At 41.3% G+C, this 17,823-nt stretch overlaps 1 protein-coding gene across 2 annotated transcripts in view; it reads right to left on the bottom strand.

The window, feature by feature from the left end:
- LOC132969472 (carboxyl-terminal PDZ ligand of neuronal nitric oxide synthase protein-like) overlaps positions 1-17,823 on the bottom strand; it is a 188,912-nt gene that overhangs the window by 43,993 nt on the left and 127,096 nt on the right. For both annotated transcript variants that reach the window (XM_061034336.1, XM_061034337.1), the window contains exon 8: positions 7,472-7,642. In XM_061034336.1, coding sequence (XP_060890319.1) covers positions 7,472-7,642 — 171 coding nt within the window. The remainder of the gene's footprint in view (positions 1-7,471; positions 7,643-17,823) is intronic.

Raw genomic sequence — 17,823 nt, 5'->3', positions numbered from 1 at the left:
CAAGCAAAAAAAAAAAAAAGTGTGGAGGAAGACATCCATCTGCTTCCATTATCCTTGCACTTAAGAACAAATGGAGGTGATTCCAGACTGTGCTGGGGCCAGGCCTCCTCTGCAGACCTCATTTGTTAAGACTGTCACGCTGATGATGACTTTGGCGGTGTAATTTACAGCTGACACGATCTCTTCTCCCCGCTACAGAAAAAAAGCAGAGCTTAGCTTGGACACATGCTGCCCCCGCTCACTCCTCTAATAGCACATCAGACACTCCTGCAGGGTTTACACCGAGGCCTTGGGAGCAAGTGGCACCATTTGTCCCGATGCTGTCCGTGATAAGTGTCTCACGGAGCTGATTGAAAAGGCACTGAGTAATTTCATGCACACACAGCAGTGAACAAAGCAAAACAAGCACAATATAAAAGAGCTTAGTCATTCTAAAACTCAACAGACCTTTGTCGTCTGGATATTTGACCAGTAAGCAGCAGACTGTGTTATTGTGGTGCCAAACAAAAAGTGACATTTCTGATCTTGACTCCCTCTGAAGTAAAACATTTGTATCTGTATAAATCAAACGAAAAAATTACACATTCACTTCCTTACTACCTTATTTATATCCTGTGTTATTTCATATTTTGTCTGATTGTTCTCTTACTAAACCATTAGTCCAGCCTACAAGCTGTTGAACAGGTCTTGCCAAAAAAAACACAGGGTTAAACAGTAATCACTACCTACACAGCTCTGTTGAGAACAGCCGTGGTCACTGCAGCGTCTTCGCTTTCTATGTGATTGTAATCATCTGTTTTATTTGACAGTCTATGCAGTCCTGAAATAGGGGGGTCAGTAACTTTTGACCATTGCAGTATCCACATTTTGTGAACTATTAACACACAGCCATGACTTCTAAACAGGAATTCCTTGAAATACTACGGAAGCCCTAAGAGGACATGGAACCATCCGTTTTATTTGACTTTGTTTTCCTGTGATTAGGAGTACATTTCAGTCGTTCTCTCATTATCACAGAATTTATTCATCTCGTTATCTCGGGATTACAAAGCTTGTTTTCCTTGTGAATCAAGTAGATTTAAGTAGTTTTCTTGAAATCTCAAGATATTGATCATGGGAATAACCAGTATTGGTATACCGAGATGACAAGTAAATAATACTTAATAATAAAGTGGCACCTTGAGAAGAAAACCGAAATGTGCTTGTTATCATGGGGAAACAGAGTACATGAACTGTATGGATGTATGTCTGTTAAGGGATCCCTGTACAAGCTACATCAGCTCCTATACAATAACGTCGACCACCACATACTTACAATTTATTGTTATTTTACCTCTTTCATATTCGATAAGAAGGCTAAACTGGCTCAGAAATTGTGATAAAAAACAATTTTGATGAATAACATAGTACAAGAGTTTCTTCCTCCTCGTCGGCGGATGGATTCAGGGCCGAGCCACTGAGTGCACACTTTAACCACTGAGCCTGGACTTTTCTCTCTCTTAACCCCCTGCTCTGTTACTACCCCCACCTACTGCTTAAAGATGGGACAACACTGTCTCCTTCCCCGATTCTGTGTTTGTTAGGTTTTGTACCGAAGTACGATGCAGAATTAAGACGTGAAAGAAAGTCCCGCTTTGTTGCCACAGGCTGTGCAGAAGGAGCTCTGGTTTTCTCGTCCTGTCGGCAGGAGATCATCTTTTTCTCAAATTGGTTTCAGGACAGGCCTAGTTAACTGTTCTTTCATGGAATAAAGGCAGGAATAGACAGTCATAAAGATAAAGATCTCAGTGTAAATCCACATAAAGGAGACCGGACACCAGGCAAAACCAGACTATCAGACCAGTATAACAATCCCCTTGTAGGTCACAAGTCAAACAATTAGGGGCAAAATTGTTGACACTCCTTTGAAAAGTTGAAGAGAGCAGCTATAACCCTTCCTAACTAAAGTAGCGCCCAGACAAAGAGCCAATTAAAAAGATGCTCCCCTTGCGTTTTAGCCGAGTTGGTCCCTCGACAGTTCACCTGCAGCCTTCCAGTGTTCTCTGCCTTCTTATCGGAGCGTCACCAAATTGAAGGAGCTTCAAGCAACTCAAACGACTCCTTCAAGCTTTAATTAGGCGGCAGCGTCGCTCTTCCATTTTCATTGCTTTCTTTTGTTCAAAACTGTTCCCCAGAACAGCCCAAGGACACATTTTCATCTTCCAAACTCCTTCTCTTAAAGCAGTTTAACGCCCCCCCCCCCAATCTACTGAGTTCTTTTCAGAGCAAAAAGCATCTCTTGTCAACTATTTTGAACATTAAAAACAGGGATCGCTCCATCTTCCTACTTGGTTTCACACAAAAGTGATTCAGCCTACGACTAGAACATACAAACTTTAACTGTATGTCTGTTACTCAAAACAACTGAATCCTCATGTTTTAAGACTTACAGGAAAAAGCTTTGTAACTACCACTCAAAGAGCACTTGGTACTTCATATGGAGACCAAATGGGAGCGTAAAAGAAAAAAACATCAGGAACTCGTGGATCATCTTCTAATCTTGTCAAATTGCAGAACTCCCAGCAAGGGGAAATAAAGCAGTTCAAATGATTTCTCCATCAGACATGACTGTAAACAGTGACTCCCTCTTGCTGTGTAAGGGGATTAGGACCGTCGCTGGTGCGTTGTGCGACTCCACAGGCCTTGTTGCTGAGGATGTACTCTTCACACAGGATTACCATCATCGCATTCCCGGCCCACGCCAGGCCCCTTTTGATGTGGCGGTGTTTGAAACCCCTCCAACACTGTGATGCCTCTGTTCTCGTCTCAATTTTTTTGGAAGGGTAAAAAGAAGGGGTGAATGATCGTTGTGGTGGCGAAACGATAAGGAAACTGTTAGAAAAGCACTTAACGCTCAGTATTGGGGGATGAGAGAGCGCTGAATGTTTCAAGAGGGAAACAGAAAAGTCCGAGCAACGGCATGTGAGAGAGAGAGAGAGGGGTAGGGAGCAGCATGTGCAAAGCAAAAAGATTGAAGTGACTGGCGAATGAAAAGGGAAATGAAAGACAAAAGGACGGTGTAGGAGGCAGGAGAACTAGTTGGAGGGAAGACAGGAATGAGAAGGAGAGGAAAATATTACAAGTTCAAAAGTAGGAGAGAGAGGTAATGTAGGACTTAAGGAAGACAAAATAAGGACTGAAGGAAAGATGAGTAAACAAGGGAGACGAAGAGATGGCAAATGTTATTAAGCAATGATAGAGCTTATTTAACTTCATTAACCATCTCCGCCTCCACTCAGCCCTGAATGAGACGTGCTGGCAAGCTCGCTAAATTACCGCCATATTAACTCTGACCTCTGCTCCGCTCAGTTCAGCATCGAGAGTACATATCCTCTTGCCGGGTTTGGTCACAGAGTCTCTGGAGGTTGTTTGATTTTCAATGGTTCCAAGTTGGCCACTTTTGTCTCTAAAGCCCGGAAGAACCGTCAGGACTGCAGGTTTGTTCGGTCATCAATATTAATGTCCAGTGTCTACTTTTGGCTTCAGCGATCCTAGAAATAAATTCAAATATTGTAATCCCAGAGCTGTGGCGATGGTGTTATAGTGAACTCCACCGCAGGTCAATTGTCTTTCAAAACTGTCCTCGCAGCTTTGCAGCCGCATCGATTCTGTAACATCTGCATCGGTACATGTGTTGGCAAGGACCGAATGACGATGTAATTACCATTTGGATTTTTTGAGCACAGCGCCATCTCCTGCAGCCATATGTTGATGGTCATATGACACTTAACCCTACATTTCTCCCCCTGCTACGTTAGCGGTGTGTGAATGTGTATGAATGAATACATTAATACTGATGGACATATAACACAGCAGCCTCTGTGTGAATGGGTGGGTGTGACCTGCAGTGTAAAACGCGCTTTGAGTAGTCAGAAGACCAGAACAGTGCTTCATGTACAAGCTCCAGTCCATATTTCATATCCACCTTGTGACATCAAACATTTTTACAGTCCGCTTTAGCTCTTTCCATTTCAGTCCGTAGGGAGTTCCTGATTCTGTGGTACCAGAAGTTTCTTATTTCACTTCAAAATAAATCCTGTAGTTACAAGAAAAACAAGACAGCAATGGCAAAAATACCAAACATCCAAATGGAAATGCACAAAACACTGTGTCACAACGTCTAGGTCCATTTCTTATTTACAGTCTTTTATTGAGAGCTAACTCAGTAGCCCCGTAAACGCACCAGTAAGCCCTTCCTTAGTAGCCCAGTAAACACTGCTATCAGATGTTTATTACTGACAATCATTTGGATGATGCACCTGATCTGAGTTCATGAAAATCTAAAAGGTCTTTTACTTGATGTTCAAACAGCTCAGTATAGCTGGTTTGTTCCACTTATCTTTGTTTCTAACTTGTTGTTTTGTTTTGGTGGCGTTGTTCCAACAACTTGGGACAGATCTGCCCTGCAATCTGTAAAAGCACTTGGTGTTTGAATTTAATCAAATCATGACTGAGCTGGAGAGTTTGTGATCCTGTGAAATGTTGTCAACACACAGTCGAGACACTTTAAAAGCCAGAAGAGTGAAAACAAAACAACGTCAGCCTGTTTTCTGGAGTGAAACTGAGGCAAAGTCACCGGGGAACATGTTCTGTCCCCCCCCCCCCCCCAAAAAAAGTTATGAGCTCTCAATAACACAGACATACACACGCCCGAACACAACAATATCATAGAAGCACAGATGTAAAGCCAAACATTATCCTCGTGTGTCAGCCAAGTAATCACTGATTCAGCCTGTTACTTTCTACTGTTTGACCTTCAGTGGTGAAGGACGATTCCCCCCCCTCATTACAGCTGGTTAGAAGCAGCCTCAGGCAAGTTTAGTCCGACCTGTCTGGGCAACTTTATTTTGGAGAATGAGGGAGGACTCACAAACAGTCTAAACAGTCACTTTCCTCTCATAATAAACTCTTGGTCTTAACAGATGGTGGATTTGCAACGGTGGTGGATCAAGGCTGTGTCCTAAGTAGCCTGTGCCACCTTTAAAATCTGAGGAGCCACCACAGATACCGCCTCAAAATCCCAAATTGTAATTGGCTATTTTCCTTGTTAGAGGCAGAACTTGTGATAATTAAATATTTGGGCTGTGTCGCATTAGGCTGCTGGTAATTGTGGCTTTGAACATAGCTCTTATTTTTGGGTCCTTTAAGAATGAAGCTATGAGGGGCGCCAGGTAGCCCGGCCGTTATGTTGTGCACCCTCATGTATGGAGGCTATTATAGCCCTCATCGATCGACCCTGGGTTTCATTCCAACTTCCCGTCTCTCTTCCGCTGTCCTATCTGATAAAAGCAAAAAATGCCCCAAACAAGAAAAAGCTGTGAATGTTCATGTTTTTTTTGTTTTTTGTTTTGTAGAGGTGTTCGTGCATTTACTGTAGAGATAGGACAGTGGATAGAGTCAAAAATCACAAACAGAGAGATTTGGGAATGGCATGTGGGAAAAGGAGCCACAGGTCAGATTTGAACCCGGACCGCCCGCTGCAAGAACTACAGCCTCTATGGGGCATGCGCACTAACCACTTGGACACTGGCGCCCTATTTTAGTTTCCTTTTTCATTCACTGGAGTGTCACATCTTCTAGATATTTTTATGTTTATCAATTGAAGATCTAAGATTAGTGGAGACATTCCTGTGTGTGTGTACAAACTTCATGCCACCGCTGCATAAGTCAGTGCCTCAGTTGGGCCAGCCCAGTCAGAAAAATCGGGATCCGCCTCTGCTTCCCATTACATTCACTTAACAGAAAGGTGTGTCTTTGTGCGTTCCTTAATTGAAACATGTGAATCGTCTTGCGTGAGATTGTGGGTGTTTTCACAGACGTCAATCATCATGGAGGTTCATAGCTGTCCAGTAAAAAAAAAATTGTTTAATTAGTTTTGGTTGAAATGCTTTTAAATATACTTGATTCAAGAGATATAACTGAGAGCTACAACTGTATAAAGCATTCTAACTTTCTAAACTAATTGAGATGCAGAGTGGTCGCTCGAAAAGCAGCTCAGGTCAGCCCCACTGTGGGAAACCTTTACTAAATGGCAAAGGAGCCAAGGTCACACAGAAGCACCTCAGGGTAGAACAAAATCATTTGAAATATTCCACTTTAGGTGAAATACTTCCAGAGCAGTTTTAACATCTACAGCAGAGCAGCCACTGACCTCTGGCCTTATCAAAAGTATAATTAATGATATTTATGTCTGGGCACGGTCAATCCAAATGTGAGAGCTGTCAGTCGTAGCTGCAGTCTGTCCATCGTGGTTCGAGGTTAAGACAGAGGCAGAGGCTGCTTCAGTGTGACAGCCGGTTTCATCAGGACCCCCGTGTCCGTCGGAGGAAGCTGCGAGACGTCTGTGTTTAACTGACTGGGACACTTCTGGGTCAGGAGTTTGCGTGAGAAAACGTGTTAAGTTGTGAAATTGCGGTTTCACGTCTCGAGGCCTTTTTTGCAAGCAGCGGGCTGACAAACTGCATATGGGTGTATGCGTGTGTTTGTTGATTAAGCTCATACCGCCTGAAGCCATCGCTGTCACACGCCACCTCTCCCTCTGCAGCCGCCCAGGCTCCGTGATAGCAGGCTTTATACTGGGTTGAACTTGCAAATAACTTTTTAAATGAATTCACTTTGTAAATTATTCCTGAGTTTTTCCAATTGATCTTGTTTCATTTTTTTTTTGTTCAATGCAGTGTGGTCATGGTTGCTAAGTTTCTCATTTAATACAAAACTTTGAGATTCATTTCTTGTGTTGGGATAAAGTGCCGCCTGTATCCTGATCAAGTATAGATAGAAGTAGAATTGATTTAACAGATGGCTGACGTCACTCAGGCTTCGTACATTAACATTTACAGTGTATGGTTACCACAAAGGCCTTTGGGTGCAAAAGCAACAAACGATGCCTCACTGACTCAGGTGTAATGCAGCTCGTCTGTATTCAAGTGGACTCGACTGAAGCCGTGCAGCTTCATAAAAGAAACACAGCGGCCGGTCTAACGGTTCCCACAGCAACACAGAAGTGAAGTCAAGGTTAAAGTACCACTTATTATGGTAATGCCCGTCACATTATCAGCAGGCATCGAAGGAATCTGGGTTGCAATCTCTCTGCAAACAGGATAAATGCAAAGTGTGAAATGCAAAACCCAAATTACCACACAGTCAGATTTATAGCTGCAGTGGAAGGTTGCAAAACAAGTTCATAAGACGTATAATCGGATTTGTTAAATTAACTGTGCACGCTCCATCACAGATACTCTGTTACTGCCTGAAACCCTTCCCACTGCCACTTGGTGAACGCAGCAGAAATCTGTAAGTAAGACTTTACGGCTCACCTCAAATTTGATTTACTCTCCTTCGACTTTGGTCATTTGCCAATGATTAAAAAAACCCAAATATTTTGCCTGAGTTATCATATGTGTGCTTTTGTGTTTTTGTGTGTGAGATGCACCTGTGCCACAGCCACTTGTGTCTGCTGCTGCTGCTGCTGGAGCTGCTGTTGGAGCAGCTGGATCTGGTGGTGGACAGAGAGAGGGGCAGGTGGTGGTGGCAGCGCACCCGACGCAGGGAGCAGCATCCTGGGGCTGGCGATCAGCAGCGAGGCCTCCTCTGAAGGCTGACACTGGGGAGAGAAGAGAGAGAGAATTTATGTGAATATTCAGGAGCAAATCAAACACAAGAGCCACAAAAAAGACGTCAATTTTGGACCAGTTTGTCAGAAGATAATTGCCACCTTGAAAGAACTTTAATTGCACAATCCAATAAATTATTATTATTATTGTTCATTTTTGCCCATTTTCTGCTGCTGGCTGAAATAATTCCACTGTAATTTAAATCTCCATTATTCATTCAGGCTCATAATTTGCTAAATTTGGGCACAACGTTTTACCACACACAGTTCCCCTTAAAGTAAAAAAAAAAAAATTGTTTTTCCAAACTTGTGTTGACAAAAAAGAAGTTACAAGTTTGATGGTGATAAACAGAAAAATAGAGAGAAGAAACGACTGATGAATAAATAAACATAATCAGGACAAGAAACAGCATCGACAAAAAGCCTTTGAGAACAAGACATCGTCAACAGAAGCATCTGAATCTGAAATGTAGACTCGTTGATGAGTTGAACCAGTGTGAAACGAGCGCCGCTGAGAATGCAGATCGGCAGCACTGAAACTCTCCACTCAGACAATAATGAGCTCTGGGACTCAGCTTCTCCGTCATCTAACGCCATCAGGCATCCTAATTGTTTCATGGCTCGAGTAGCCAGTCGCACGCACTGTGCTCTCTCCATCTTTCAACCAGGAGAAAACATGCTTTGATTATGCAGACATGGTGCCTTTATCGTGGCTAAAACAAAGCATTAGCACCTTTTTTTAATGACGTGAAACTGAAGAATCAAACCTATAGCAACATCTGAAGGAACCCGTTTTAAATAAAAGTAGAAAATATGATGATATATTATACTACTTCCTGTTGTTTGTTTTTGATGGATATAGGATTAAAGCACAATGGCACCTTTGCTAGAACACACACTATCATGCCCTTTGTTCAAATGTTCTCCTTATTCACTGACAATGACCAATCACAAAAGAAATGAGTGCAACAAACAGCAGGTTTATTACAAAGAACAAAAAACACACTTTCAAGACTTTTTTTAAGAGTGGGGTTCAATCCACACTGGAGCTTGGCAAAAATCAAAAACAGGTGTCCAACAACTTGTCCTGCTGTTTTATAACGCCTCTTGATGTGAAGGCAGAGAGGGTCAAAGGCATTTCCAATGTTGATGCATGTTTAAGGCTGTGCGTGCATAATATGCAGTGGTAGAAGATCTTGGGTTCAACTGTGAATTAAAAGTGCTCAAGCCTCGTTACAATGTGCTCTGTAGTCCTTTACTAGCATACACAAGAGGTGAGCACGAATAACCACTGCTGCAGATGGATAGACCTCCCGTGAAACGTATAGCAATCTCACATTGACCACACACGTCATAAATCACAAATGATACATCTCTCCTTAAGGCATCGATTTGATTTGGTCTTATAGTCTACATTGCATTTTTTTACATTTTCAAATCAGGATCTGTTTATTAATTTCTTTGTTGGCTTTTATTTTTGCATCAGATTATTTTGTTTCCCTCTTTTTTTGTTCAATGTTAGAAACACTAGATCCTCACAGGAAGTTCTTAATGACACAAGACGGAACAACCTGTAGCCTGCACATACTGTCAGTTCTAAATAAATGACAGAAAGTTGAACTATTAATCCAAGACTTTTTGTTGATGTTCCCGGTTGAACCCAACCCGTACTGAAACCCTAATCCCTAACCGTGACCTCTAAGAAACTGTTACACCACCCCATCACTAAACTGAAGTGAACTGAATTTAGCAGTAAGTAATGAGATTGAAGTCAATTGGGGAGAGATAATAGGAATAAGCTGTGGTTTTGTTTCCGTGATTTACCCCCCCCCTCTCATTAGAAACAAAGCAAACCTTGAAACTAATTCCGACAACAAATTGCAATTTGTTCCAATCCCACAGAGACCATCAGCTCTGGTGCAAAAACAAGGATAATGAAGATGAGACAAGGAGTGAGTGGTTGCTTGCTTTAAGAATGATATGCCAGTCGAACTTTAACTGCTCGTGTAAAATTTGGCTCTTGTTTTTCCAGCTTTTACTTGGATCCACAGCAACAGGTTGCAGGACATCTAAAAATGTTCAAGACGTCCGAGTCTGAACAATATGGTTTCTGACTGAGCGCGGGGTAAAGGTGCTTAAAAGTGACCGGTAGTTCCGACGCAGGATGTGGTATACAAACAATTCGACGCCTGATTGAATTGAACCTGAACCCGCTTTAAGGAACTGATGCCAGAACGCCTCGCCATCTGTCGCTCCTTCTGGTGACACGCTGGCAATGTCAACACACACTCAAACACAGACTACACAAGAGGATGAATGACTGATGGCCTGTCTGAGCTGGATCCTTTAGGTTAATTAAAGGAAATCATCCAAGTCGACAGGTTGTTTGGTGCTTTTTCACATAATGACATAATAGCAAGGCAGGAGTCTCTTCAAGCTGTGTGTGTGTGTGTGTGTGTGCGCGCGTGTGTGTGTTGCATCCATTTACGATCACATTAAATGAGCTCACTTTCTCTTGAAGTGTCTCTTTAAGAGGACACATTATTCACAGTTTTTAACATAGGAGCTCCTTTCTGACACCTTCAATGACACTCAGCCTGCTCAGTAAAGGATAATTAACAGGATTGCTGTCTTTGCTTTGAAACAGTGGAACATTTTCAGGCAACAGAGGAAGCTTCTTTAAATGGAGGAGTGACTGATATGATTCAGCGCTAACTGAGAGGAACACTTTAAGCGCTGTGGACACAGAAAACATTCTCAGCTTTGGCAGAATAGAAAATATTGACAGAAGTAAACAGACTGTCAGCAGCACCAGCCGAATAAAATACAAAAAAAAAAGATTCATGAACCCTTTCACAAACATTTAAGCAGAAATCCCCAACATCATCCCAAAGAAAATCTGTATTTTACCACCAATTTTGAAGAGACTTGCTCGACAAATCTTTAACAAGACAATCAATCCACAATTGTTGTTGAAAATTGGCTGGTGCAAGAAGCATTTAGGACTGCACTGACTGTAGCTCTACTAAAGTCTACATCAGGCATGTAAGGCCCTTTCACACATGAACTCCTGACATTTTCTAAATTATTTTCAGGACATCCAGGGCCAGATATTTTACAGAATTGTTTTAATAATGGTGACTTTTTTTGGATAAACAACATCACAACATTCACAAGAATGTTTCTGCAATACAGACACGGGCCATAGAAAACATCATAGGGGCCACCGAAGTGAGCGGTGAAAAGTTTAAAGCAGCAGAACTCTGCTAAATGTGAATGATGCCAACATGCTTGCGGTAGGTAGAGGCTGGTAGGTACAGTCTGCATATATTGTGGGTGAAAAAAAGATCAGTTTCTGATGACACATGCAGCCTGCCCGGGACAATGTCTGGACATTTTCAGGAGTGCAAGTGCATGTGTGAAAGGGGCTAAAGAGTCTGGAAGTATACCCTTAAAAAGCCCAGTAACAAAAACTGATTTATGTAAAAATCAAGATTCTTCTCTTCTAAGATATAAAATTGATTCATAACTTCCAAAAATCAATTTAATATTTTTTTTTGGGGGGGGTGGGGGGGCTAATCAGTCACTCCCTGCTAAGCGCTAAGGCTAGCTCTTTAACCCATTCAGCCAGTCTCACAGATGACTGGTGTACATCCTGAAGTATGAACTAATTCATGAATAGACTTTGAATCCATGGATCAATGAATCCAGAATCGATTCTGAATCAAATCGTGACCACAAGAATCAAAATCGAATCACAGACACCCACAGATTCCCAGCCCTAACAAACATCCACTGTACCTAAAAATGATATGATTTATTCTCATGAAAAATGAAGCCAATGCTAAAGTGCAATATCCACTAGTTAAACTAAACGTTATGTGCACCCCCAAACAACACCTCCTGGGTCAAACCTTTTTTTTTTTTTAACGAAGATATTTGGCCTCAGTCTGACCTGAAATTACAGCAATCCCCAATCGCTATAAATTCAAAAAGAGCCTAAAATGCACTGGCGATTTGATGGCAAATGACTCTTAGGAGCTGCATGATACAGAGAGTGTTTTAGTGTATATGAATGTCATGCTGGATGTTAAATAAGGCAAACAATGCTGTTGTTGGAGGCCTTAAATGGATAAAGATAATGGAGAACACCACATTTGTAATCTTTCTGTGTTGCATGTTGAAAAATACATTCATAAGAAACGCCTCAGTGCTGATGAGATCCATCGCTCACAGATGATTAACTTGTAGATTTGATGCAGGATGGATGACTGAGTTAATTAACTAAAATGATTGATGGATGCATGAAAAATGATCCAAAGTGATCCATTTTCATTTTGTGAGACCAAAACTCAAGACAAGCGAGAAATCCAATTTGATTTTATCTGCAAAAATATGCCCACACAAACACTCTCACAAACACTCGGTAAGCAGTTTGTTTGGTGAGGGTTGAATATTCAAACACTTTGAGCTGTTCCCGAGCTTTGTTTACTGTACAGAATGAGAAACAACAAACCATTTACTATGAATTCTTAACTTGTTTACTGCAGTCAAAGCCAATTACCAAAGACAGCAGAGAAGAATATTCATACTGAGTTAAAGAGGGCGAAGAAATGTTCCACCACTGAAATTCCTCTCGATAACTGCTTGAGTCTGGCATGCCAGAGGGAAGTTTTTACTTTTACTATTCAAGTCCCACATTAATGCAGGTTCTCAGCAGACAGCTGGAGTCCTCCTTTATCCTTTTAGCCTTTAGTTATACCCAATGAGGGACAAAAAGGGGTGGGAAGGACACCAGAGCACCTTTCACACACGAACTCCTGACATTTTCAAGATAGTTTCAGGACATTCAGGCCTTGATATTTTCAGGAATTGCCCTTTTGCTCATGCACCACCCAGCAGGAGATTATCTGGGTCAGACCTGAAGTTCTCAGTTTTGTTTTGGTGAGGGATGGTGGTTTGTTATAATGCATGCAGGAGGAGGAGTTTTCTGTAGTGATGTTTCTTTTGTGTTCACTTCTACCACATCAAACAGATTGACAACTGAGGTGAGCAGTAAAAAGTATTAGAAACTTGGCTCAACATGAATGAAATCACCTCTCGGCCCATTCGCTCGTGGTCAATGTGTCTATATGCTAGCCCCTTTTACATTGCCTGTTCAAGGTGGGACTTTTCCACCATTGTTAAGCCTCGCAGTCAATGTAAATGTGATGAAGGCATTCTAAGGTGAAGATGTTCCACTGCTGTCATGGCATCGGAGGTATCACAGGTGAAATGGCATGTCGGTAAATGTTGTATTCAGCAGCGCGGAACAGTTTTGAGTCTATTTGCTTGTTTGCGTATTTGAAGCTCACACTGTTTGATTACACTCCACGCCCCTCATGCTTCTGCGATGCCGTATAGCAATGTAAAATCTCACACTGGGACAGCAAAATACCCCGTTGCAGATTCAGTGTAAATGTACAAAGGTGTAGTGATGGCAGAGTGATGGTGGAGTTTTGTAACAGCACTGTTACAGTAAAATACCGTAAAAGGACCATCTTCTGCATTCAAACATCGGCTAACCCAGACATATAACTAAAATCTAACTAATATAAAATCTGATCGTTGGAAATGTTTTAGAAGTGCAGTGCATGTTTGAAAGGGGCTCAGGGAAGAAACAGAGTGCAATAGAGCACTGGTCTAGCCTCAGGACCAACCACTACCTCCGTCATGCGAAATGGCAACTCACTGGAATTAGCTCTGCAAACTCTCTTTTGGGTCCCAACCCACCAGTTGAGAAACACGAGCATAGAGAGGAAAGGGTAACGGGAGACAAGAATGAAAAGCAAGATAGATGTCACAGGAAGAAGGAAGTTTTTCATTTCTCCTCCTCCAGCTCTGATTACATTTGCTGCTTTCTGTCTGTCAAACAGATTATTCCCTCCCACACGGAGACAGACTCACCAACACAGAGGCAATAAAACACCCAGAGGTTAGACAGGTTCTGGCTCCTTTTGCAGCCAACAGCCTCGGCTGCAGAGTTACAACTTTTATCAAGAGCTCTTATGAAACAGCAGATCACACCATCAACTGTAAAAGTCATTATAAAGTAGTAAGAGCAGCGGAGAGAGGGTCTTATGAGGATGAATGTTGGCATCTTAAGCTTTAATATCCTCGAGTTAAGATTCCCTACTTGTATGAATGAATGAGGTAGAGCATTCCCTCACCATGTTGGACTCTGTAACAGTATGTCACATTTAAGTCAGGGGAGAAAAAAATAATATTCCGATACAGCTGCCAAATTAAGATATGTGACTTTCACCTGTGCCTAAACTGTACGATGTCTAACATAAGAGGAGTTCAGGCATGTTGGGACAGTTTTCCATATAGTCCAAGCATTGCAGGAATAGTCTACATCAGTAATTTAATTCCTTAATATCTGTTTCCATTTTAACAACAGACCATGTTGACTACTAACAGTATGTGAAAAGTCCCAATGGTTTTTGGGAACATGGTATTTTAGTAACCAACACCAGTTTTAGAGAGGATACAAGATCAATGACGTCAAAAAAGCAGGCTCCGAAAATGTAATTTGGTCCTTATATATATTATTAAAGAACAAGAAGATATCCTGGAGATGGAAAAAGTACATGATGCCTCCATTACTTAGGAAACTCAGGAAAAGGTTTCTCTGTTATCAGTTCTATCATTTCTATTCCTGCCAATGTTTGAAAACATACATACCGGTATGCCAGTGCAGTAGAATTTCTGTCTCCCCTAGAGTAAGATAACATTGAAGCCCACAAGGTCAGAATTAAGGACACAGACTCCTAAAAAGCAGAGTAACTCTTCACTCTTTTCATTACAATTCAGTTATTGGTAAAAGCAGATTCCACGGCTCTGGTATGCATTTCTAAAACACCCCCAAGGCTGTTTGAAGCAAACTTTCTTTGAAGCTAACAAGGTCTCACAAATATTCAATCACACATGCCCCTTCTTTCTTGTAAGAGCAGAGGTGAGTATGCTTATAGTATAGACATAAGTTTAGCCTATACAGCATGCTTCCGTATATGGTAGAGTGATGTTACCCTCATCTGAGATAATCAGTGGCAACACAAAGAAGTGGCAGAACTCATTCAGCATTACTCTGCACTCAAAATGCACTGTTGATGTCATTTCCTCTCAATTGAGTTCAATAAAATAGCTACTCGTGACTCATTTCAAAGTTGATTAAACTCTCATTTAAATTCAGAATAGTCGACAAGTCCAAAGAAAACCCTCAGAAAACCGTTGAAATGAAGAACATTTATTTAAGTCCCTGAATCACAGTGTTTGCAGGTAAACAAAAGTGTGGTTAGCCGAGTGTGGCTGACCTCGGCAGCGCTACCACCACCAGTCTTCGGTCCTATGAACGTGCACATGCATGTGCTAAATATGGTTACCCATTGCTCCGGTCGAGTGGTTGTATGGTAGTTTAACCTGACATAGCCTAAATTGAATTTTAGCTTAATTTTTCTACATCAAAATATTGTCATGCTCAGCGCTACGAGACGCCATCTGTACACTGTGATGGTTTACATACTGGCAAAAGAGTAAGGTAAGAAGGCCAGATAACCAGGTTATAGTCGGTCCATCGCAACAGCCCCAACTAGTGGCAGTTGGCTGCGTCACAGCTTTGACACAATATTTACTTGGCATCTCGGCCCGACATATAAAAATAGTTTACCGACCACATATTCTGCTGCCCACTAGACATTTGTGTTGTGCCTAAGTCGTGTTCTGACCAATATCGATACCAATATTTCATGACAGGTCGATATCAAGCCAAAAATATCATCCAAAAGTGATATCAACATTTTTCCAGAATTCAATTACTGATATTTCTGCTCAGGTCAACTTTCAGCCAAGGCTTTCAAATAATGTGAAACCAGAATATCAAAGTGTGTCTCAGGCTTTGGACCCCTCAGAGGGAAAAATCTTTCTGGTCAAATGATGCACAATTTTCATCATACCTACCTAGCCACAGTCACTAACAATCTCCTGGAATCCAAAATATTATGTTTCCTTTCAGATAAGGCTCCCAATTTCCTTGGCAATTTCCATCTTTTGCTGTTTCTAATTTATCACCAACCTGAGGTGGGGGCTTTTGAAAGTCAAGGTCCAGAGGCCTGACACACAGAGCTTGTTAAAAATGTCTGCACCTGAGGAACCCTGTGCCCTTACATATCTCTAGAGCCTTTATTGCTTTTTCACCACAGTCATTGTTGTTAATGTCCAAGTAGTTCTAAATGCCAGTCCTGTTTCCTTGGCTAATGGTTATCTTGTTATTTTTTAATGATGCCGTTCCGCCGCTCTGTTGCTGGCATTCATTTGTATGTCTATGTGATTAAAGCTATGGTTCTCATCAGCCCAGAGCCCGGTTGGTTATAATGCCATGTTTCTAATGAGTGACTTTTTCAGCCAGGAGTGCTGGGTGAAGGTAATTAACTACCTGCTAAAGGAGGAAAACAGCCGGGTTGTGGATTAGGACTGTGGTTATTTTCAGGCTCGATGGCTGAGTCTTCGTTGACTCGAGTTAGAGTGAGTGTGTATTTGGAGGTAAAGTAAGCACTCTTTCAGAACCATATCTTACATTTCAGGCTCATGCATGGACATCTTCCCATATGTCCTCACGAAAGTCATTTTATGAACAATATTTCTTGTGACTAGCAATGTTAAAAAGGAATATTTTTTCCCCACCCAATTATCCATTTACAAAAATAATTAAGCACAACAAACCCTAAGTATCCCAAGGGCACCTGTATGTGATTACTACAAAATCCAATATGAACAAATGTGGAAATGCACACTCATTGGGTCTCCTCTTACAAACCTATAACCCAGATAAGACAATGCAAGGAGGCTTTATAAGTAAATAGGAAACCTATATTGTATATATAAATAATTTTCAATCAATAGCCCGGGCTTTCATTTCCTGCATTTCATTAAAATGACCCTGCCTTTAATATTTATATAAGAATGATTGATGCTGAAACACAAAGGTCTTAAACTATCTTGTTAAAGTCAATACAAACTTGGTTTCCCTGCTTCACAGTGATGAATACAGTTGAGTAAACACTTGATTTGGCAACATTTTGGTCTCACAGCTTGAACTGACTTTAAAGTTCTTACTTATTGCAACAACAAAAAGTGATTTCAATCATAAAATTCACCAATGGGTCAAAGCATTGTGATTAAATCATCTTTTTGGTTGCTTTGAGAAAGTGGGCGAGGTTACTTTTTTTTGCCACACTCTCAAGTGATAAACCAGTGTTTCTGACTGTGTATGTTAAGATTTGATGTAGCTGCATGCCTAACACTTTGCCATTCCCTATTTTCAATAGTCTCAAACTGTCCACGTTATGCCTCCTCTAAATAAGGCTTCTTCAGAGTTTTAACGGCTGAACAGATTTGATGGATCATACGCTAAAAGATGTTCAAAAACGCTGGATTTCAGCAGAGAAAAGAAGTACCACATAATGAATATTCAAACATTCCCGGTATGAAGATGGTCCAGATTGAGGAAAAAAAAAAAAAAAGGAATTGAATGTCAGCACAAATTGTTGCCTAATGGAGCGGAAAGTCAAGTGATGGCATTGAGAAAGAGGAAAGCGGAAGGGGGACTATAAAACTGATGTGTGGGAGGAAGTCCTAGTGTTGGTGATAATATGAGAAAGTTATCTTAAAGGCCACTTCACAAAACACTCGAGTGAAATTCATTGTGGACTAAGTCAGCTCTGCTTAAGGTGAAAAGGTCACTGTTTGATATTAGTATTGATATGTATGTATGTATGAAAGCAGCCAAGGCAGATCTAGAACAAAGGAGTGACAGGATTTTGACTATTTCGGACTTGAGATGCCTTCTTGTAGGTAGTTTCCAAATATCATAACTTTACCAATCCACTAATACAAACACCGGCTGAGAAAATCAAACTATCAGACCCAAGGCTTCCAGAAGAAGCGACCTCAACTCAAAACCAATATACTCACAACCCCACTCAGTTTACAGTTGGTAAGTTTAGAGGCTGCAGTCATGATGCCTGCCTGTTTTCAAGACTATTTAAAAGATAAGACTCCGTCCTGTCGTGATTTAAGGCAGAGAAGAAGATGTTAGTGTTGTCTGTGAGTTAAAGACTGTAAGAATACAGAGG

This window comes from Labrus mixtus, chromosome 3 (assembly GCF_963584025.1).
Source record: "Labrus mixtus chromosome 3, fLabMix1.1, whole genome shotgun sequence".
Lineage (NCBI taxonomy): Eukaryota > Metazoa > Chordata > Actinopteri > Labriformes > Labridae > Labrus > Labrus mixtus.
The sequence above is the reverse complement of the archived record's forward strand: the minus strand, read 5'-3'. Positions and strand labels throughout refer to the sequence as shown.